The sequence below is a fragment of the Chiloscyllium punctatum genome, chromosome 27, assembly GCF_047496795.1.
Source record: "Chiloscyllium punctatum isolate Juve2018m chromosome 27, sChiPun1.3, whole genome shotgun sequence".
Lineage (NCBI taxonomy): Eukaryota > Metazoa > Chordata > Chondrichthyes > Orectolobiformes > Hemiscylliidae > Chiloscyllium > Chiloscyllium punctatum.
The window spans coordinates 70,603,984-70,627,395 of record NC_092765.1 but is presented as its reverse complement, the minus strand read 5'-3'; the positions used below and the strand labels follow the sequence as shown (position 1 = coordinate 70,627,395).

The following is a 23,412-nucleotide window of genomic DNA, read 5'->3' as shown; positions in this document are numbered from 1 at the left end:
TGGTTCTCAATTCCGTCTTGCGTCATATAGATCCCAATGGCTGAACATTTCAAATACTCATGAGCCCTGCCTTGCCTGATCAACATCAACCTCTGATTTATTATTTTTGAGGGTTGCTGTTCAGTAATATCCTTGTCTCAGATATATCTCAGTCTCATTCCATGGGATTTGACCAGTGTGGTGTGTCAAATAGATCCAAGGAATTGTGCTCCATGAGATTTATGTGTGCTGTGTCTGAATACCTGACTGAACGCTGACGTTTTTGGCTGATGAATGTTTCGTTGGGCGCTTTAGGTGGCGATTTCTGCATTACTAACCCAGCCTGTCCCGACATTGGGAGTACTTTTAGGTTCGACAGTGTAGAGTAAATTTTCAAACTCCTTTGCCTGCCTTTTATAGGCTTCTGGTGGAACAAAGCTCCTCATTTGTATCATTCGGTGACCCGAGCTTGTGACCCTTTGTGCATAAGAGGAAATGTTCTCTTATCATTCTGCCTCTGGAGTGTTCCATTAGGCATATCGTGTGAAAGATGTATTTACATTTGTGGGCTGCATGGTAGCGCAGCATTAAACTAAATGACTGGATGAAACACAACCAAACAGAACAAGTGAAAGCATTTGGCTGGGAAAGGAGTAGGATGTGGGAAAATGTCTTATTACTGACTGGCCATGAAAAAAGAATTAAGCAAACTCAAGGTTAGTGCATATTCATTCGAAATTTATTAACCATTTCAGAAAGCATTTTTATCCAAAAAGTTGATGTAAAAGCTAACAGAAGTGAATATAATGGCTGGATGCCACATTGAGATGAGAACACATGCGCTGTGAGTTGGGAATTTTCTGTACATCAGTGACAGTCACAAGAAAGGGAATACAAAGGCTCATCAGAAAGGGTAGGCAACCATTCTGAGTAAGGAACAAATAAAAACAAAAAAAAATGGGCTTCAAACAACTGGGAAGCTACAAATTCTTCCAACCACAACCATCTCAAAGATATCAAAGTAAAAAGGAAAATCCATCAATAATTGTCTCAGTTATATGCTGATAAACTGAAGTCATCTCACTGCTAGAGTCAACAACAGGACAGATTGTAGATTGGGGATTCAGAGATCTTGATAAGCAGATCAGGAAAATCAAAGGGGTCCACAATTCATTCACTTAACCTGGAAAAGAGAGATAAAGCAATGACGCAGATATTTATGATCAGGGTCTTTCAGATTTAATGTTTATTCAATGGCACACTTAGAGATTTCACAAAACATATTGTGCTGCTTGTCGTGAGAAAGATGTGATTATCCTCACCTTCACCAGAGTGACGGCAGCACTGTAGAAGATACTCAGGAAGAACAAGGTGATGAACGTGGAAGCAGTTGTCCAGATGTTGCTGTTATCATCCTCATAGTCTTCAATCCAAGTGCGATCTATTGAATCTATGAATATAAAGCCGAGAGAACGCATTTAGATTGTTTATTGATCCAGATCGATCTATCTGCATCTAAGTCATGTAATTAGAGACCATTACATCTTTATAAAGCAGTCAGGTATTTCTCAAATGTGACTCTTATCTATCTCTATTAGTGCATTATTGACTCTCAGCAAGAAATTACAAATACTAACTGCACATGTTCTTTCTTCATTGTCCATGTCAGAATGTTTTAAATTATTTTTCTTTTAATCTATTATTTAAGGATATTATTATTTGAGGAATGCTTATTATGAATGATTATTTTAATTATATCATTATATTTTAAATATAGGCTGTGACAGCACTTTAGTTGAAAATTGTGGCCATCGCTGAATAAAAGTTCAAATGTGGTTCTCATCTTTATGTATTGGTGACCAATTGCTTGGCAAATCGTAAATATAAGTGACACCACAGTCAGGACATTGCTTCATATTTTTGTTTGTAGGATCTGTATATTTAGGAATAAGTTTTTGTACATGTGTCCCTTAATTTATTTGATCCACTGCTTGGTGTGTTTGGTTTACCTTTAATGTTTGTGTATATGGTTATGAGAGTCTCTTACTTCACTCTTGCCCATGTTGGAGTCTGTGCATGAATAAACATATTCCTGTTCCTTTACTGCTGGTGTGCTCATGTGTTTGTGTACCTAAATTTTGGTCTTTTCACATTGCGTAAGCATCATCACGCTAATATGCCACTTCATTGCTGCTTATGCTTATCTTGTAATGTCTTTGTGAGTGTTCACTTTTCATTAGTGCTATCTAAAATGTGTGCTTATGTGTCTGTTTCAGATCCTACCTACACTGGGTTATTTTCATGTTTATGCTGAATAAATGTTATCATACAATGTTATGTTTTGATGGATGTTTATATTTATATGATGATGTTTGCTTGTGTGGCAATCTTTCCCAAACCATCTCCTGAGAAGCTTGTTTGTGTTATTGTTTGCTGATGCTTGTGCCCATTATCCTTATTTAATAAACACCCCTCTATTTGTTAACCTATGCACTTGTGTGTCTGCATGTGAGACTCTGAATTTGTGTGTACGTGTGATAATGTCTATATGCTGATCAATGTGATTTAAAAATAACTAATTAAGCTGCCTCTGTCATCGTATGTTTGTGATTCTGAAAATGGGAAAATAATGATATTAATAATTATCTCTGTGCATTTACATACCTGTGTGAGTTGACATGTGGGAGGACATTTTTCAAAATTTGTATCTGTGTGTTCATGCATGTTATGTCTGTATGCATTGTGCTGTATGAACGTATATGTATTCATGCCCATTTGTGTGTTACCGTGTGTCTATGTTTCTCATGGTTATGTGTGAGTACCCCTGTTCATTTGTGCAAATGATTTTCATTCGGTGTATGTGAGTTTTTGTATGAGATTAGGTGAGTGTTCAAGTACTACTTGCATGTGTGGCTCTGTGCAAGTATGCGTTTGTGACATCTTATCTATATGCACATTTCAGTGTGCACATAAATATGTGTCTTTAGGTGAGAGCCCGTATATGTGTCATTACATGTGTATTTGCGATCATCTCTCTGTATCTGTTCTTATACCAGACTGCAATTTTTATTATTCTAATTTATTGTTCTAATTTTAATGGATTGCCCATAATTAGATTTGACTTTGGTGTTGTAGGAAACATTTCCCATCGTCGTGGCGAGATAAGCGTTTTATGAGCAACTCTTCTGTTGCAGTGATAGAATTTCTGTCTCTGAGAGAAAAGGCGTGAGTTCAAATCCCCACTGATAACATTTCTGAATATGTTTATTAGAAAATGTCTACTTGTGTTCTGTATGTGAAACAAAATGCTATCGGGTATTCAAATACCAGAATTGATCCCATATGCTCCAGAAAACTGAGACAAAACTATGGAATTCAAACCGGGACGATGCAAACAACAGTTTTGGATCATGGGAATCAATGTTAATCATTTGTTAACAGAGCCCAGCGTGTCCAATATGCTTCAAAGGTATTATTTTGCAGGGAAATGTTAAATCTTTGGACAGTAAGCAAGAAGCTGACTGTTCCTGTTAGTAACTGGGTTACATTACAGAGGACATCTACCATGAAAACTCTGCACAGGGAGCATGAGGACAGACCATTCAACGTTCCCCTCCCCTCTGCTCCACTACAACTTATCTGTCGAGTCTCTTTGGTGTGAAAGTGAAGATACATTCTGTCATGCGCTGGTGCAAGATCCCTGGAAGTTCCCCAGAAACAAAGGTGACATTCAAACTGTTCTGCACTCTTTACAATTGGTATGTTCCAATCAAGTTTAATTTTAAAGTGTCTTAAATTTACATTTCCAATTGGTGCAATGTGGCAGTTTAAAACTGACCTGAATTTTGTAAGAATGTCCAATCGGGGGAATCAAGAACACCAAGTTCAAAACTCGTGCTCTACCCTTGACATAAAATGGACATTGTCAGATTTTGTCACAGAGGGATTTAGGATGGATAAGGTACTTGGTGGAATCCTGCAATGAGTGAGCTTTACTCTGTCTCTGACCCAGGGTGTATCTGAGCAGAGAACATTAACTGCACAAGACACTCGTCCTAGACCTGTTAATAATTCACTTTAACTACACAGATGCAATGTAAGTCAGAGTGAGAAACAATTAATTCAGTATTTAACTCACAACTGGAAGAAAAAAAAATTTTATTACTACTGTTGAATTATTAAATGCAACTTTGAGATTTTTATTGACATGAATTAACAGTGTCCATTAGTGCAAGTGAAATGTTTACGAAACTCGGTTTACCACTGGATTTATCGACTGTTCTGTTGATGATCTTCAGTGGAATCGCTTCATGTCCCACCACACAGGAGTAAGAAGCACCGCTGGCCCACTCCTCCGCTGTAATGGATAACAGGCTGTACATGAAGAAGGAGATGTTGTCACTCTCCGCCATCACCTCGGTGTTCTTGTAGTTACTGGGATTCACCGGCTTGTCATTGTTTGTCCACTTGACGAAGATCTCTCGGGGGGAGAAACCTCTCACTAAACAGGTGAGGGAGAGAAACCTCTGAGCGGAGATTTCTTCTGTTGGTGGCAGGAGGACCGACACTGATGGCTCCAGCGGATTAATCACTGCAGAATATTTGAGACAAATATAAATCAACCAAAAAATCCTGAACCAATATCACAATTTCACTAAATATTAAAATACACCATGTTTAATTTGGGATTTATTCACTTCTGTTTACTAAAGGAGCAGAATGGTACACATTCTGTCCAGTAAAAAAGGTCGAGTTTAATGTGAAAGTTGCCTCCATGTTTCCAGCCCACAACAAGGACATTCTGTCCAACTGTCATTGCTGATGGTGACGTCAAAACCCAGGCTCCTTCCCACTTTATCTGACTGAATCAGAATACAATATCCTTTGGTCCATCTTTTTCTTAATCAGCTACATAGCTATCCTGCCTTCAGATGCATCATTAATCCTCTCAACGGTGTTTGGTCATTACCAAACAAAGCCTACCATTGATGTAACTGGATCTGGATTACACATGGGATCCTTTGTGCTTTAATCTCACCGCTCACCTTTCTCCTTGTGGATGGAGTCTCTCAGCGGAGTCGGTAGATTCTGATGGTATACCACACATTCAAAAGTAACGCCACTCAGCCAGGCTTCAGTAGAAATGTCTAATTTGCTGATCACGCTGTCGGGATTCTGTCCAGGCTGGTCAGCAATCTCTGTTTTCTGAGGCTTCTTTTCTTGTTTCCAGGTCACATTGACTCCAGAAGGAAGATTGGACACAACGCAGGTTAACGTCACCGTCGCCTCCAGTAAGACTTGTTCTACTGGCGGTGGGAGGATTTTAACGGTGTTAGGGTGGCACTCGGTATCTTCTATGAAACAAAAATCAAAGTCAATGAAAAATGCCCCTTTATGATACAAACAGCCAATCTTCAGATTCCTTCTTCACAGGGTGAAGACACCACCTTCAAAATGGCAACTCCAACTATTGCTGAAACGATGCTTACTATTGTTGATGCATTTTGCTTTGTGAAAGCATTTGTGATTATCTATAACATACCCTGTGTAATTATTCCTAAAGAACACTGGCTTTGTAACAAGTGAAACCTGTGAAAAAAGTCAACTCATCGAAGATACCATCATGTAACCCATGGAATTACCTTTCTTTCAGAGTTTGTCTCTCACTTAAGACAATCTATTGATACTGTGACAAGAGTAATCTGAATATAATGAGTTCATTTCCATGTTCATAACCCTTAGGTGCAAATGCTGCTGGTCACACTGACTGCCAAATCACAACCCAAATTTTGGACAAATTCCAATAAATAATAATTATTCTCTTTACAGGGTTCTATCGTGTTACAGGAGCGGTGAACAGCCATGGAAATTCTGTTCATTATATTTAATGATCAAAAATACTTTGCGTTATTGGTGTGATGTCATTCTCTAATTTATGTCATTGTTCCTCGTGAGCTGAGTTTGGAGTAGATCGGAAAACAAGACATTGATTACAGTATTGGATATCGAGAAGGACACCCATCTCCTTAAGTCTTTCCCTCCACTCAGTTAGTTCATGACTGGTCTGTACTTTCACTTTATTTACTAAGGTGCATTTTTTAATTTCTTCATAGAGCAGGGGAGAAAAAAAACAAACAAAAATGTCTTAAATTAATCTACAAACGCGATGGAAATGTACATTAGTTTTATAGACATCCGCTACTCACTGTGTAAACATCGCCACCCCAAACCAGGCTAAATCAGCCTGTCTCGAGTTCCTAGTTCATTCATCCCTATTGGAGTGTTCTTACCAGAATTTATTCTCCTGCCTCATCCACTAATTACAGAGAGCATCTTAAAGAAGCTCAGTGAGATCACGTTTATCCCAGTTGATGTGATACCCACTTGGTCTGTGATCTGGTCCCATAAATGAAGTGAAAGAGCTCAGTACCAGATAAAAAATCGATGTCGTACAGTGTCCAAGGCCAACAGGTCATTCCTGAGCAGGGAATCAAGCACTGAACACATTTTGATTTATTTTCAAGTAAGGGTCACTGCATATTTTAACCACGTCATTTTGAGACCACAACACCATAAGATAGAGGATCAGAATAAGGCTGTTCAGCCAATCCAGAGTTTAGATCAGAATGATGCTGGAAAAGCACAGCAGGTCAGGCAGCATCCGACGAGCAGGAAAATCGACATTTCGGGCTAAAGCCATTCTACTGTCTTCTCCCCATACTAAACAAGAGCCGATCGATCTCTGGCTTTAATACACACAATGGCCTGGCCTCCACAGCCCTCTGCAGCAACAAGTTCCAGAGCCTCATCACCCTCTGGCTGAAGAAATTCCTCCCCATTTCAGTTCTAAACGGTGCCCCTTTGACCATGAGATTGTGCCCTTGGGTCCTAGTCTGGCCTACCAGTCAAAACATCTATCCCATGTTCACTCGACCTCAGTCTCTCAGTATTTTCTATGTTTCAGATATCTCTCCAATATTCCCCCTCCACCCCCAAACCTATCTTTGAAGGGGTTACCAGGCAAGGATTCAGCACTCTGAATGCCTTTCCCAGCATGGTCAGGCAACAAACTATTTAACAAAGCTCTCTGTCTATATATCTATCTTCAAAACAGCGGAAACATGCTTTTCTGACTTGCCAAAATGTTGAATTATGAGCAATGCTAATGTAACACTCAAACTGAAATGAGATACGTGGCATGTTGGGAAACAAGAAGCTGTACCGTGCTGTTTACTATGCCTGATAAATTAGTATGTTTGATTCACATCAGAGTTCAGAGTGATTTGTAGCTCTCTCAGTGTGTGTCTCTTACCCTGGAGTGCGGTGATGTTTTTACTTTGAGTGTTCTCTCCATGAGTGACCTGGCAGGTATAGACTGCGCTGTTGAACCATTCACCATAAGGGACCATCAGCCGACTCGTCACCGAGAAGTTGCCGTTCGCCTCACACACGGGAGACGTGAAGAAGCCAGAATCCAAGGGTCGGCCATTTTGCAACCAAATCACGGAGATTGACTTCGGATGGAAATCGATGATTGAACAGACGATGGTTGCAAATTTGCTGCTTGCGATTTCTTCACTGGAGCTCACAGTTAGGAGAAGAGTTGGTGAGAGAGGACCTGGACCTTTCGGAAACACATCGCATAAATTATCTGACGAATGTCATAACAAATACAATCAGTTCTCATATATCAAGGTTTCTTGTGGTTAATGGATACAAGAATCATAATTGTGCAGAGTGCTGGAGAAGCTGGGATCCACACAGAAAGATCAGCAGGACAATGTGAAAGGCTAAAATTATAGGACACAGCAAGGGAGTCAAGGAGACATAGAAACTATAGGCCGGTAACATCAGAAGGGAGATAGCAATGTTGGATGGTATTCGTTTTAATGACAGAGTCTGATGACCAAGACAGGTGAATTACCGGAGGAAATGACACGGTTGCTATCACGGAGACATATTGAGAGCGGGGCAGGAGTGGGCTATTCAATATTCCAGGATTGAGTGCCATCAGGCGAGACAGGGAAAGATGGAAAAGGATGGGGGCTGGGGGTGTGCGGTACAGAATGTTGCTTCTGTCGCAATTCTGACAAGAGTATTTTAGGCTGTAAAGAGAAATGAAACCATGGATACCTCCTCGAACAAAAGCAAATGGACAGTACTTCAAAACCAAAATACAGCAAACATAATTACTGTGAGAGCACGATAGACCTCACTGTATGTCCAAAAGACCAAGTGCAGATACATGGGCAAATTTCAGAGAAATGTAAATTGAATAGGGGAATGAGAAAAGAGGTTTTTAACTTCCTCAGCATAGGCTTGGATCTTCATTTTGTCAAAAATTTAGAGGGAGCAGAATTCTGAAAATGACCCCAGGAGAATATTTTAACAAAGAATGTGTTTAATACTGAGAATTTTAATACAGTCCTTGCAAGAGAGGGATGAACCTGGACTTAACTTTAGGGAATGAAGTCGACCCAGTGGGTAAAACCTCAATGGTGGAGCACTTTGCAGACAGTGATCGTAAATCAATTGGATTTCAGATTGTACTGCAAAGGAATAGAAATTGGCCCAATGTTCTGAAAAGGGGAAGGACAATTTTAGTAAGATCAGGTCATGACTTGACCAGAGTGGACTGGAAACTGACACTTATTGGTAAATCTGAGTCACAGCAGTGTGACACATTTAAGAAAGAGATAGGAAAATCACAGGGAGGACATTTCCCAGGAAGCCACTGCATGGGATCAAGAATGCTTCGGGCTCTGGACACCAAAGGGGATGGAGGGTGAGATAAAGAGAAACAAGGGAGGCTTCCGGTCTAAACTGAAATCTCAAAACAATAGAAATTAGTATGGAATACAGAACGTGCAAGGGGGAGTTTGAAAGACAAAGGAATTAGAAGAGCAAAAGGGACAATGAGAAAATAATAACAGTCAAAATAAAGGAAAATATTTTTAAAAGTTACAGGTTCATTAAGAATAAAAGAATTACTCGGGAAACAGTAATGCCCATTAAGTGTTATTATTGGAGTGGAGTCGGAGGATTAGGTTGTGGTCAAAACGAACATGTTGTGCCAGTGTCCACTCGTAAGAGGGACAATGTGGGGACAGAAATCATGGAGGGGTGTTGTGATGGAGTTTGCAGAAATTAGGACACATGACGTGATGTTCTGTGTTGTCTTGCTGAATGAAAAGTGGTTATGTTTCCAGGGCAGATGAAAAGTATACCAAGCGGTTGAGCGATGCAAAGGATGAAATAGTTGGGTCGCTGACAATAATTTAGAATTCCTGTCTGGCCACAGCAGTTGTGCCAAGTGAGTGTAGATCAGCCAACGTTGCACTGTTATGCAGGGCGAAGGAAAGCATAAATAATGAAAACACAGATCTGTCAAGCTAGTCTCAGTGGTAAGGAAACTTTTGAGAAGTGAAATTAGTCTTCATTTGGAAGATAAAAAAACAATTTTCAGCACGGTTTTATTGAGAGGAAGTCATGTGTAACAATTTGATAGTAGTTTTCAGAGAGATAACTCGATGTCCAGATGACAGCAATAATCAGAGCCAATGGGATCTGAGTTAATTTGACAGATTGGATCTAGAACTGGCTGAGTGGTGGGAGCAGTGGATAATAGTCATCGGGTGTCTGCGTGACTGGAAATCTATGTACTCAGATTTAGGGGATTAACCAGTGAATTCACAGATGAAATTAAAGCTGTCATGTTGGTAAGTCATGAGCATAATGGCTTTAGATCGCAGGAGGATATAAATGGGTTGGTTATATGTGAAGAGAAGTTGCAAATGGAAATTATTCTGGATAAATGTAGGGTGATGTAATTCGGCAGAAGAATCTGTGAGGTGTGACGTTTTGAACGGTGGAACCCTGGAAAGGACTGAGGATCTTTGGTGCATGTACCCACCGATCTCCTATAGTACTGTGTCGTCTGGATAAAGAGGCTAAGAAAGTGGGAGGATATTTGCTTTTATGAGCCGAGACATTGACAATGAAGAGTAGGGAGATGTTACTGGAACTTAAGAGAATACTGGTTAGGCCATACTGAAGCGTTGTGTGCATGTTATGGAAGGAATATGATTACACTGAAGGCAGTATTGATGAGATTTGCCAGGATCTTGCCTGGGTTGGAGGGTTTTAGTTATGAAACTAGTTTAGATTGACAGGGGTTTTCCCTGGAGCAGAGGAGAATTAGGGAGAAGATTATCATGATGTCTCGAATTATTTTAGGCATAGACAGGGTCAACTGGATGAAACCTTTCCCCTTGATGGAGAGATCAATGCCTCAGGGGCACAGGGTGAAGGTAAGGCCAGGGCGTTCCAAGTGGACCTCAGGGGAAAACCAAATTAAACAGAGGATGGTGTTAGTCTGGTGCTCAGCACCTATAAGTCATGTAGAGACTGAGCCCCTCATAATAAGTATGAAGTATTGAGATGCATCCTTGCAAGGGCAAGTCACACAAGGCAATGGATCATGTGCTGGCACATGAGACTGGAAGAGTTAAATGGCTGTTATTGATAGGCGTGAACTGGATGGATCAAAGGGCCTTTTTCCTGTGCTGTATAAGGTGATTCTGTGAAAACGGTTATAAATAATGCCTTCTTCATATTAATCCCAGATGCTCTGTTTATCTCAGTTCCCACAACACGTACCTGGACATGGCATTTCTTTGCTCTTGTGTGACCCGCTGTGTTGAACCTCACAGTAGATTTTGCTGGGGCAATCTGCCGCTGACCCGGGCAGGGTTAACTGGCTGCTCAGGGTGTAGGATCCCTTCTTGTTTCTCACTGATGGGTAAGTCTTAAATCCAGTTGTGATTAGCTCCCCACCTTTCTTCCAGGTTACCTTGGAGACGTCAGGGGAATAGTCCATCGCCAAACAACCAAAGGTCGCAGAACCGGTGTCGTGTTCCTGACAGGAGGAGACCAGGCCATAAAGCGTGGGGGGAGATGGTGTCGCTACAATAGAATGACCAATTGAGCATGTTAGTTTCTGTTCATTTGTCCTCATCAGTTACTCAAATACATCCTCAGCCGTGAACGTTTGCCAGTATGCTCCCACTGAAGTCTACAGCATAACTGGAGTTTATTTTTGTTTCCTACCAGTTGCTGATCATGATCATTGGTTCCCTCTTTAGAAACATGCCCTCGACCTTGACCATTACCATATAATTTCGGAAGAAGAACATCCTGATCTCACCCCAGTAACTGTTTGAAAATCTCACCAACTGACACTTTCACTGGATTGCTGTGAAGAGCAGAGACGTTTCACAAAATACAAACCAAGGAAATGCAGATTCCTCGAAATTCCACAGTGTGTGCAAACAGGCCATTTGGCCCAACAAGTCCACACCCACCCTCTGAAAAGTAACCCATCCTGACCCATTCCCCTACCCTATTATGCTACAGTTAACCCTGACTAATGCACCTTACCTCCCAAATCACTGAACACAACATTTGCAATTCCCCCAGCTTGCACATTTTTGGACTGTGGGAAGAAACGCACACAGACATGGGGAGAAAGTGCCAACTCCACACAGACAGTCACCCAAGGCTGAAATGGAACCCGAGTCCCTAGCACTGTGAGGCAGCAGCGCTAACCACGGAACCAGCGTGCTGTCCCACTAGGTACCGTGCTGCTGGAAATACCCAACAGCTGGCAGTACCCCCGGAGAGAAATCAGAGTGAATCATAGAACATAGAACATTACAGTGCAATACAGACCCTTCGGCCCTCGATATTGCGCTGCCCTGTCATACTAATCTGAAGCCCATCCCACCTACACTATTCCATGTACATCTATATGCCTAGGTAAAAACAATGACTACAGATGCGGGAAACCAGATTCTGGATTCGTGGTGCTGAAAGAGCACAGCAGTTCAGGCAGCATCCAAGCCTGTCCAATGACGACTTAAATGCACTTGAACTTGGCGAATCTACTACCGTTGCAGGCAATGCATTCCATACCCTTACTACTCAATGAGTAAGGAAACTACCTCTGACATCTGTCTTATACCTATCTCCCCTCACTTTAAAGTTGTGTTCCCTCGTGTTTGCTGTCCCCATACTTGGAAATCAGCTCCAGTGAGCCTTCCTCACTTATCAATGCAAGGCAGAATGTTCTCTCTGGGAGGAAGGTCACTGCAGCAGCAGCACAGGCAGGAGCTGAGCACTGGGACTGGGAGGATAGCTGTCACGGCTGAACTCATGCCAATTGTCTGGAAGTTGAAACATCTAATTTACAATTATCTGAATTCTGGAGGCCTCTGAAAAATGGAGGGCCATTAAGGTTCAGAGACTTTGGAGTGTTACAGCTGAGTATTTACGTTAATATGATTTGAGAAATGAACTAGTAATCTTTAACTTTCATAACTATCAAATTGACACACGGTTCACCACCAAACCTTATCTTTCAGACTAACCACTGCACTTACTCTGTCTAGACCTAAATTTCCACTCACATTGACAAACCCTACCCTGCGAGACACCCATTCATGCCCGGAACACACAACCCCTATCACACGAAACACATCCAAGGCAATCCATATTGGTAGTGTAGCTGAGCAGAGAGATCTCGGTGAACATGTACATAGATCCCTAAAAGTTGCCAGCCAGTTTGATAGAGTTGTTAAGAAGGCATACTTTGTGTTGGCTTTCATCGATAGAGGGACTGAGTTTCAGAACCACGAGGATAGGCTGCAGCTGTACAAAACTCTAGTGTGGCCGCACTTGGGAGTATTGTGTACTGTTCAGGTCACCACATTATAGAAAGAATGTGGAAGCTTTGGAAGAGTTCAAAGGAGGTTTACCAGGATGTTGTTTGGTATGGCAGGAAGGTTTAATTAGGAAAGGATGAGGGTCTTGAGGCTGTTTTTGTTTGAGAGAAGAAGGTTGAGAGGTGACTTAATTGATACATAAAAGATAAACAGAGGGTGGACAGTGCAAGTCTTTTTCCTTGAATAGTGATGGCTAGCAGGAGAGAACATAGATGACAGATGTCAGAGGTTGTTTCTTTACTCAGAGAGTAGTAGGGCCATGGAACCCACTGCCTGCAACAACAGTACACTCGCCAACTTTCAGGGCATTTAAAAGGTCATTGGATAAACATATGGATGAAAATGGAATAGTGTAGGATAGATAGGCTTCAGATTGGTTCCACGGGTCAGCACAACATCGAGGGCTGAAGGGCCTGTACTGCACTGTAATGTTCTATATTCTATATTCCAGATGGACGTATGATCTCAATTCCTTTCACTCATTTACACACCTGCCGCCCTGCACCTGGCCCATGGTGAATCTGGCCCTGACAGGACCTGGCACCATCATTTTCACAACCTCTGACAAAAGCCCACTACCCAAGACATGACCTCAGCCCTTGATCACTGACCTCTCATCTTACCCAAGTCAACCTGTGTACATTGCATCCCAGCTCCTTTCACATCTGTGCTTTATAACCTACCATTTTGCCAGACTCCGAGCTTTGCATTTTGACAACACGTCCACCTGTCACTTCCTTTCAGTGACCTTCCACCCCCGAAACATCCTGGCACTCTGCCCACCTCTACACTAACCAGCCTGGCATCCTGCCCACCTCTCCATAAACCTGTCTGGCAAAGACAGACCTCCTGCATTTCATCTCAAACTACCCCTCACCTACCAAGCACAATTCGAACAAATTATCCTGAGACCAGATCGAGTGCATGCAAGCTTACCCAGCAGCCAGCCAACACCTCACAGCCTACCAGCCCAAACTCTCCCACATGCCCAATCTTGCCCCTCACTTGCTAACCACCTTCCAACTTTGAGCCTACTCCAACATAAATTCAGTGAGTCATAAAGTCGTACAGCACAGAAATTGTTCCTTTGGTCCAACCCATCCATGGTGACCAGAGTTCCCAAATTAAACTAATTCCACTTGCCTGCCTTTGGCCCATATCCATCCAGATCAATCCAGTTCCTGTAGCTGTTCAAATGTCTTCTAAATGTTGGACCTATCTCTGCATTTACCACTTCCACTGGCAGTTCATTCCAATGTTTTGGACAGTTACAACATGAAGCCCTAACTCCTGCACTCAGTGCTCCGACCAATGAAGGTACATGTGCCAAACACCTTCAACACACTAGCTACTTGAGACAACGCTTTCAAGAATCTATGAGTCTGAACCCTCAGGGCCCTGTGTTTAACATCACTATCCGGTGCCCTACCATTAACTCTGTAAGAATCTTTGAGTATGGACCCTCAGGGCCCTGTGTTTAACATCACTACCCAGTGCCCTACCATTAACTCTGTAAGAATCTTTGAGTATGGACCCTCAGGGCCCTGTGTTTAACATCACTACCCAGTGCCCTACCATTAACTCTGTAAGACTCTATGAGTCTGAACCCTCAGGGTCCTGTGTTTAACATCACTATCCAGTTCCCTACCATTAACTCTGTAAGTTGTGACCTGACCTATCTTCTCAAAAAGCAACACATCGTATTCATTTAAATTAAACTCCATCTGCCACTCCTCAGCCCATTGGCCCAGCTGATCAAGATCTCATTGTACGTTTAGATGACTTTCACTGCCAATTATACCACCAACATTGGCATTACATGCAAACTTACAAACCTACAAACCATGCCCCATTCAATGTTTTCATGGCTTTCAACCAATATTGTAGCCTGTTTCCCTTTCTCCCACATACCTGTAGCATTTTTTTTTTAAGAATTGAAGGAATCTATCTCTTGATTGAAATCATTTAATGTTTTGTCCTCAATCAATTTCTGTGGTGGAGAATTCCAAAGGTTCACGATTCTTTTGCTGAACAGTAAACAATCAGGTTCAATGTTATCAGTGTGTTGGGAAGACTGGTGAGCAGCAAGATTAATGATGATCCCATGAATGGAATCACCTTCTAGAGGGGCCGAGGGGCCTTCTTCAGCTTCCATTTTGCATGTCCCTTCGACAGCATGTTCCAAAATTGTGATCCTTGAGGATAAGGGCGCACATGCATGTAAATGCTTCTCCTGAAAGCTTTCCTCCAAATCAGACTTCAACTTGACTCTCAACTATTTCCCTGCCCGTTTCCTCTTCCTCAATCACAGCCATGGGACTCACTTCCTACCAGCGCTGTGAATGTGCTAATACCACACAAACTTCAGCAATTCAAATAGACTGATGATAACTGGTTTCTCAAGGCAATATAAAAAGTCTGACACTTCCATACCTGTCTAGAGATTCAAACAACCACTGGAAGAATTGTAAATTATTTGAGGCACTTGTGTGTCTACACAAGATGACATGGTTTCCTTTTGTGTGATTTGACTGTGTTTTCACTGAATGAACAGAGCTATTTCTTAATCATATAATAGGAATGAAGCTTCCCTCATTTTTAGCAAGGCAATCACACATTATATTTCTTTATTCCAGGGAAGTATAGTGTTAAATTAATGAAATATGATAATTGGGATGTTTCAATTGGAAATTGTCAGAGATTTAAAGTTTACTTTCATGAGCAATTAATTCCAGCCTCATTGTGTCACAGTACTCACAGGAATGTCTCCCTTTGTTATGGGCAGTCGAATCAATAAATCTGGGATAGTTTTTGCTTGTTAATCAAAGGTGTTAAAGAGTTTTAGCCAAAGGGAGACATGTGGATTTAGCTCACAGATGCTCCATGATCTAAGTAAGTGGTGGAACAGCTCGAGGGGCTGAGTGCCCTCCTCTTGCCCCTACCTTCCTATCATTGTGTCATTCATTAAGCTAGCACTGGTGGTGAACACTTTTTATTAAAATATTTCAACAAATTAATTGTTTCACACATGCTTTAAAAAAACTTCTGTTGATTATTTGTAATGGGATCATTGACATTCTCTATTTGAGTGAGCAAAATAACTTCCACCCAATTACAGCAGCCACTGCACTCTGGAGTGTGTTGTCACTTCATAATAGTTTCTTGTGAAACTACAGCTCGAGATCAGGGTGCTCAAATTCAATGCTTCTCTGATATTTAATATCTCTGAACATTCACAATTTGGTCAAATGCATCTTCTCTCCGAAGAACGTGTTTAATCGAAAAGAACTTTTTTCAATGAAACAACAAATTTTAAATGCTAGAAAACCAAAATAAAAGACAGAAATTTCTGAAGAAACTCAGCAGGTCTAGCAGCTCCTGTGGAGAGAAGGCAAGGTTAACCTTTCGGACCCAGAGACCCCCCTCTTCACCAAATTGTTTTCATGTTTTTGACACAAGAGCTCACACCTGTTGAGATAAACAGTGATTACGTTGGCTTGACTCCTGTTCGAGAAAGGATTCTAAGCAGAGGTACTGGATGGTCTGAGATAGCAATTGAAGACCAACTGAAAAGCTATCTCCATCTGCTGCAAGTGTTGGATTCAGCGGAACCCCCACCGTACTGAACAATCAAATTCAGCGACAGCACTGGTTTAATATAAAGTAAAACAGCCTAAGCATAATCTCATCAAATATGCTTCCAAAATGATTCATTCTGGTTTAGTTATAAATGATATTGTTAGAACAGCAAGTCAAAAGCTGGGATTTCTTTGAACACTGACTCCATTAACCCCATCTAGCAATGCCCAAAAGCTTGTGAACAAATATTGATCTGGAAAAAGCTGCTAACCACCAAAATTCTGTTTAATATCTAAGAGACACAAGTCAGGACAGCGATTGAATAGATTTCACTGGCCTCTGTGAGTGGAATTCCAACAAACACCCAAATATTTCAATCTGCTTTCCTGCACTGAAGTAACCTGATAAGAGATGGTGTTACATACCTCTCTAACAGGTTGCAAGTGAACACAGGCCACCTGGCACAGAATCAGGGATACTACTACAACATCACAACAGACCTGAACACAATGAGCTTGACACTATCACGGAGAACACAGCCCACCTGTTTTGACAGTACATAAACACCTTTATTAACATCTTCCAACAACCAGGGATTGTTCCAGAATGTTTGTACAATGAAAGTAACATTTCAACATTTATCCAAGAGTACTTTGATAGCAGCTCCAAATTGTTCAAACTCTATGGGAACTACAGAGGAATAAACTAGGAATTGCATTGCCATCAATTCACTGTCACTGGATTCCAACCTCGAACTCCCTTCCTCTTTCCCCTGTGAATGTTGCTGCACCAGACCGTCTCCTTCGTTTGAAAAAGATTAAAATGTTTTGTAGAGTAATATAACCATTGCCAGTGACATTAAAAGCTGATAATATGTTTTCAAATAATAAGATGCAAAAATATTCTGATTCTACATTGTGCCACGAAACATGTCCTGCATAACTGAGGGCACAAAGAAAATATACAGCACATTTCCCTCTGCCTCACTCAATCAAATATCTCTTGTTGCCAACAACCAATTTCAAAACTCTTGCTATCTGCCTTTTGTTCCTGAAACGTTCGTTCTGATTGGAACAACTTAGTCAGGGCTCTCAATTCTGAGGCACCTAATCGAATATTGTATTTCTGGCCGATAAAAGTGGTTTTGAAGCGCGAGATGAAATTGAACTGTCTGAGATTCATGTATCCGTACTGGACAATTTACAAATGGTCAGGACCGTTGACAAGTTAATCAGAGATAGCACTGAAACAAACTGTACAACAGACTTAATCCTAGAGGATACATTGCTCAATTCCTCACGTCAAATATATTCACTGTAATTGAACATTCATCAGAGGAACTAACCAGAGGACTAATGCACTGCATAAAGTCAATACTGCATTCCAGTGTGGAAAGCATTTCTGTTGAAGGAATCAGGGCAAGGTCATTTTCTTGTTAACTGCTTTTAATGAACGAAAATGTTTAAAAAGGTATGAATTGAAAACATGCTTCTGTCTGGAGTTGCCCACTTTAACGGATGTCTAAGTAAATGTGGGCACTGCTGCCTCACGGATCCAGGTACCCAGGCTCCGTTCCAGCCTTGGGTGACTGCCTATGTGGAGTTTACACAATCTCCCCTGTGTCTGTGTGGATTTCCTCCCACAATCCAAAGATGTGCATGTCAGGTGAACTGGTCATGCTACATTGTCCATAGTGTTAGGTTCATTAGTCAGGGGTAAATATAGGGTAGGGGAATGGGTCTGGGTGGGTTACTCTTCAGACGGTCAGTGTACACTTGTTGGGCCAAATGGCCCGATACATACTGCAGGAAATCTAATCTAAATGATTATCACACTTAACTAATGTGAGCAGATTCCTTCCGATCACTACATTGCAATAAATCGGTCAAGTATATTAATTAAAATAAATATTACTCTATTTTCAGTGTCTGAATAAACAATGTGCTCTCTTATCCTCTAGTTCATGTCTTCTGCAAATTTGTGAACTCTGCATACGTCTGAACACATCGATGTAAAATGAATTCTCTGCATTTGCAGCAAGTACTCCCATGGTTTTAAGAATAGAGTTCTTACAGTATGGAAACAGGCCATTTGGCCCAACAATTCCACACTGACCCTCTGAACAGTAAGTAGCCCACCCAGACCCATTCCCCTTAATTTATATTTACCCCTGACTAATGCACTCTAACCTAGACATCCCTGAACACTACGGCTGTGCTAAATTGCAAAATCACCTGACTTGCCCATCTTTTGGACTGTAGTAGGAAACCAGAGCGCCCGAAGGAAACTCACGCAGACACAGGGAGAATGTACAAACTCTACACAGGCAGTCACCAGAGGGTGGAATCGAATTTGGGACCCTGGAGTTGTGAGGCAGCAGTGCCAACCACTGAGCCACCATGCTGCCCTGTGAGTTCATGGGTAGATTATTTTAATTAATTCGAAATTTGGCCTTGGTCACATAATTCACTATAGCAGTTGTTTCCGAAAGAATGACTTCACTTGATATTTTGTTGTAAAATGTAACTATTTATTTAAAATGCACTGATTGGGAACACCTAAAACACTGTGCAGATTAAATAATTCAGTTAATGTTTTATTTTTATCCTGAAAATCCAGTTTAATCAGGGACATAACAATTAATTAACTCAAGTTACGCGTGAAACTGATCAAAGCAGTGAAACTGATCAGTTCTTCATAGAATTGTGCAGAATTTCCAAATGGTCTTTGCCAATGATCTTTTCCAGCCAGAAAAATATGTATGTAGTGTACAGCGGAATTGAAAGGTGTTTCTTGATCAATTATAACAGTCATGGCATTTTTGCTCAAGAGCAAGAACTATTGGAACATCAGACTTTTGAAATTCTATTTCTATTTCTCTGTGACTTGTAAACTGTTTAAAGACAGACCTTGTGATTGAACTAGATAGTGGACTTCTGAATTTGGATTGTAAAGCATGGATTAGATTAATCCTTCATTATTTATTTCAAGTAAAAATGGCGCCCGAAGGTATCTGTTTTCCCTTCATTTCTAAAACCTTTGCGATTTGCCTTTCACTTAATAATAGGCTTTATGAAATTTCAACTCGCATGCCGATTGCATTGAATGAGGAACCTGGAGCGGTTCACTGTCACCAACCGTGTTAACATTGCAAAATCATTGTAGAAACCAGAAACGGTTTCCCAAATATAACACATTTAATGTTACCCAAGCACAGACCCTCCTCAACAGATCAACGATCACCAGATCACAACACTGTGTTTGCGGCAGAACTAGTTCTGCAAACATTTTCAACAGAACCAAGAACATGATGTAACCTCACAAAAAAAAAACAAATTGAAGTCTAACAAAGCTACTCAGTATCAAGCAAACTAATGATTAAATTTAATAGAAATAACAAGTCATAACAGCAACCTTGTTTGTGAGGGAACTTAACACTTAAAGCTGTAACGTTTCTGGCAACAGTTTAACTTATTTCCAACCTGCACACCCTTCTTGATCATGACAATCCTGTGCAGCACACAGTAGAGCGGTTGAAGGCATATTTTGATTAATCACTTCATGGTCAAAACAAAATTACTGAATGGACAAATATTACCACATTATAATTTTAAGTTAGTTTCAATTACATAATCTGATCAATTCTGCAGTTTCAGATTTTAGTCCCAAATTTTCAGTTAGTTTACAATTAGAACTGAGTTTTTTTTAAAAAAGTCAATGCACTAAAAACTTATTTTTTTCATGTCTCACTTCCGGGTTTCTGCCTTAAGTTGGTTTTAAGACCGTAACAAATGGATGTAATATTTTCAATCAAGCAGAGAAAAATGTGTCATATAAGTTGAACAAATGCAGAAATGATTCATGAAAAACAAAAGAACTTCACAAATATTGGTAATGAACAGTAATCCAGAGAGTCAATCTCCTCACCAGAAAGAAAACACCAAGTACAGAAAGCATGAAAACGCTGATCAATTTCACAATCTGAATAAGAATCCAATCAACTCAATTCAACAGAATCAAGGAAAATAAAATCAGAATCCAATCAACTCAAAACAACAGATTTGAATGAAACATAATCAGAATCCAACCAATTCAATTCAACAGAATCAAATAAAACAATTTCAAAAACCAATCAACGCAATTCAACAAAACCAAGTAAAAGCAAAGTCAGAATCCAATCAACACAGTTCAACCGAATCAACTAAAACAAAGCCAAACTCCAATCAACTCAATTCAAAAGAATCAAGTAAAACAAACTCAGAATCTAATCAACAGAATGAAATATAGCACCGCAAGAAAATTCTATGACTGTTTCTAACCTGCTTGTCATCAACTAATTAACAAAATAAATGTGAAAATATAATCATGGTAAGAACATGTATTCAAGAAATGAATAATGATATTTTAGCATATTTTAATCATGTTTGGTAATATCTCGAACATCTTTGAATTCTTGCATTTGTTGTTGATAATAAAACTCACAGTCAGGGTGTCACTGACATTAAACATTATTTATAGCTGACTGATTAAGAGACATTAAGTGTTTCAAGTAACCCAGCCACACAGAATGTCCATCTGATCAAAAAAACAGAACACCGAGCAACTGACTCCATCATCACCATTATAACTATTTGCTGAGCCTTAACTGAAGTCTATAATCAGTGTGAATAATAATTAATCCGAACCAAACCAAACTCAGCACAGAATCTGAGTTTCATTTAATTCAGAAATTAGTCACATGAATAGAAAGTTTTTCACAAAGTCACTAAGAAAGTTTAAAGTTCTTACCTGAAGTCACTGTCACCATGGTCCCTTGGCCCCAGTAATCAAGATAGTCACAGTGTTACATTCTCTGGACTGGGTCACACAATAACTAGTTCTGAATAAAACAAATCAAAAATCTACCATCATTTTAAATGTTCAGAACCACAGGCAAAATAAAGTCACGATAAATCTTCATCACATAATTGCGCTATTCAATTCTGATCATTCTTGATAAATTGTCATACTGTTTTATACTTCACAGAGTAACACGTGAGCTGATTCTCAAAATCCCCAACTGGTGTATCGATAATTACCCAACACTTTTACAAATTAAATAGTGATACTGGCATTAAACCCCACAGAACTAATACTGCACTGTAGGTTCAGACGGTTTGTCGAAGTAATCACTGACTAAGTTCAAACAATGGAGGCTGAATAGGTTTTTGTCTTGATCATAATTGCAGTGTCACCCCAGTTATATCACTGTGAGACACGTTGTGTCAAATACTATGTCAGACTGTAAACCATAAAATGCAGACAATTTGTTCACTTCCTAGAAAGCAGTGATTCAGCCTCCTCTTAAAATGATTTGGTGCATTATTTCAGCTTTTACTCTTCATTGTACTTTGAAAGCTTGGAATACTTTTCCAAATTTGGTCTACATTTAACTTGACAATTAACACGAAGAAGATAGAAATAAATTATACATTTGTACAAACTAGGACTACTGGATTGCATTTAAATTGCATCTCACATTATTTCTCGCTCCTGCCACTGTAGAAATCACCAACTTGAGATCAATCGTTGTCAGTGGTTATTGTATGAGGATGTCGCCGTGCACAACACTGTGACCCACTGGAGTATCACAATGATGGAGACCAGTACACTCATTATCTGTTCTTTACTCGTGGTCTCAATTTTCATTTGAAAGCCATTTCGTACTGATCATGTTTACAATGAATGCCATAGTTGACATAACAATTAGCAGTGATTTCCTGAGCTGTCAGATATATTAAAACTAACATTTTGTCGAGCATTTAATTGATGGAAGTGTTAGCAGTACATATGACATGCCCAAAACATTGTCCCATTGTGTCACCAGTTTGCTAGTTTAAATGGTACATTTCCTGTTTCATCGTTTTGTAAGGGGCAGCCTGAGGTCTGCTTCAGATCGCAGTTGGTATAATTGTATTTAAAACTCGTACTGACCGTCAGATTATGATGGAATTGATAAAATGTTCCCTCGAGCAGTTTTTGAACGGGTCCAGCCCTGGTTCCTCTCGCTGTGGTCTCCTGCACAGTAATAGATGGCGGTGTCTTCGATCTTCAGGTTCCCCATGTCCAACGCGAAAATGTTGTTTGAAGTGTCTTTGGACGCAGTAAATCGACCCTTAATCGCTGGTGCATAGTTATTGCTGTGTGAACTATAGTAGTAAACCAGCCACTCCAGACCCTGTCCGGGAACCTGTCGGACCCAGTACATGTTGTAGCTGCTAAGATCGAAGCCGCTGGTTTTACAGGTCAGTTTCAGGCTGCCTGCGGGACGGCCAGTCTCTGCCTCTGGCTGGGTCAACACAATCTCCGACTGGACACCTTTAAAAAGAAAACAAATAAACCATGAGCATGAATGCAGATTAAATGATGGCAGAGTCTTTTACATTCTTGCGGTAGACTAACATTGAGACAGTAACAAAGAGAGACTGAACAAAAAACACTAACATGATAAGAAAGTCAGAAACAAACTGAGAAAAATTGTCGACACAATCATTCTGATAACTTGTGGAAACGGTTCTGTCAAGATCTTTCTAAACAGAGCCGACCCAGGAGTGTTAAATTACGGTCTAGTGCCCAGAATTTATATGGCCATCGGAAAGGGCAGGCTGACAGCTTCCGCCTGTTGGTTTCCTGCTGGAAGCTGAGACTGGATCCTGGTATCAGCTTGTACAGCCCGAACACATGGGATCATGTATTTACATGAGGTTCTGCTTAAACATGGACACATACACATCTTGGGATATTTGTTTTGCTGAATAGCTTCTTTGGAAGAAAATTTGAGTAGCTTCCGGTTTGTTTCAGATGCTAGTTGCAAATATTTTCTTTAACAAAACAAAACAAATTCAATAGGAAGTTAGCTCCCTTTATTTCTACTGTCCAGCTTTCCCCCCTGGATATTGCAAGTCTCTGTCGCACTACTAAATAACATGTAATGCATAATAAACATTTAAACATTCAATTTAGGCAACTGATTACAGAGCGTGTCCAAAGTGATTATATTTAGAATATTCAATTAGAAGTTAACTCCCTTTAG

At 40.4% G+C, this 23,412-nt stretch overlaps 1 long non-coding RNA gene and 1 gene segment (V, D, J or C); both read right to left on the bottom strand.

Moving 5' to 3' along the window:
- Window positions 1-696: 696 nt before the first annotated feature.
- On the bottom strand, window positions 697-1,766 carry LOC140453315 (uncharacterized). Its single transcript, XR_011952349.1, has 2 exons — window positions 1,302-1,766; window positions 697-1,162 (listed from the first exon to the last, which is right to left on the bottom strand). It is a non-coding gene; the product is annotated as an uncharacterized lncRNA (long non-coding RNA).
- Window positions 1,767-4,120: 2,354 nt separating this feature from the next.
- Window positions 4,121-22,918, bottom strand: LOC140453334 (Ig heavy chain C region-like). The segment is given in 7 exon segments: window positions 4,121-4,570; window positions 5,025-5,333; window positions 7,292-7,603; window positions 10,639-10,944; window positions 21,129-21,182; window positions 22,338-22,697; window positions 22,824-22,918. Coding segments are annotated over 7 exon segments (1,782 nt in total).
- Window positions 22,919-23,412: the final 494 nt, after the last annotated feature.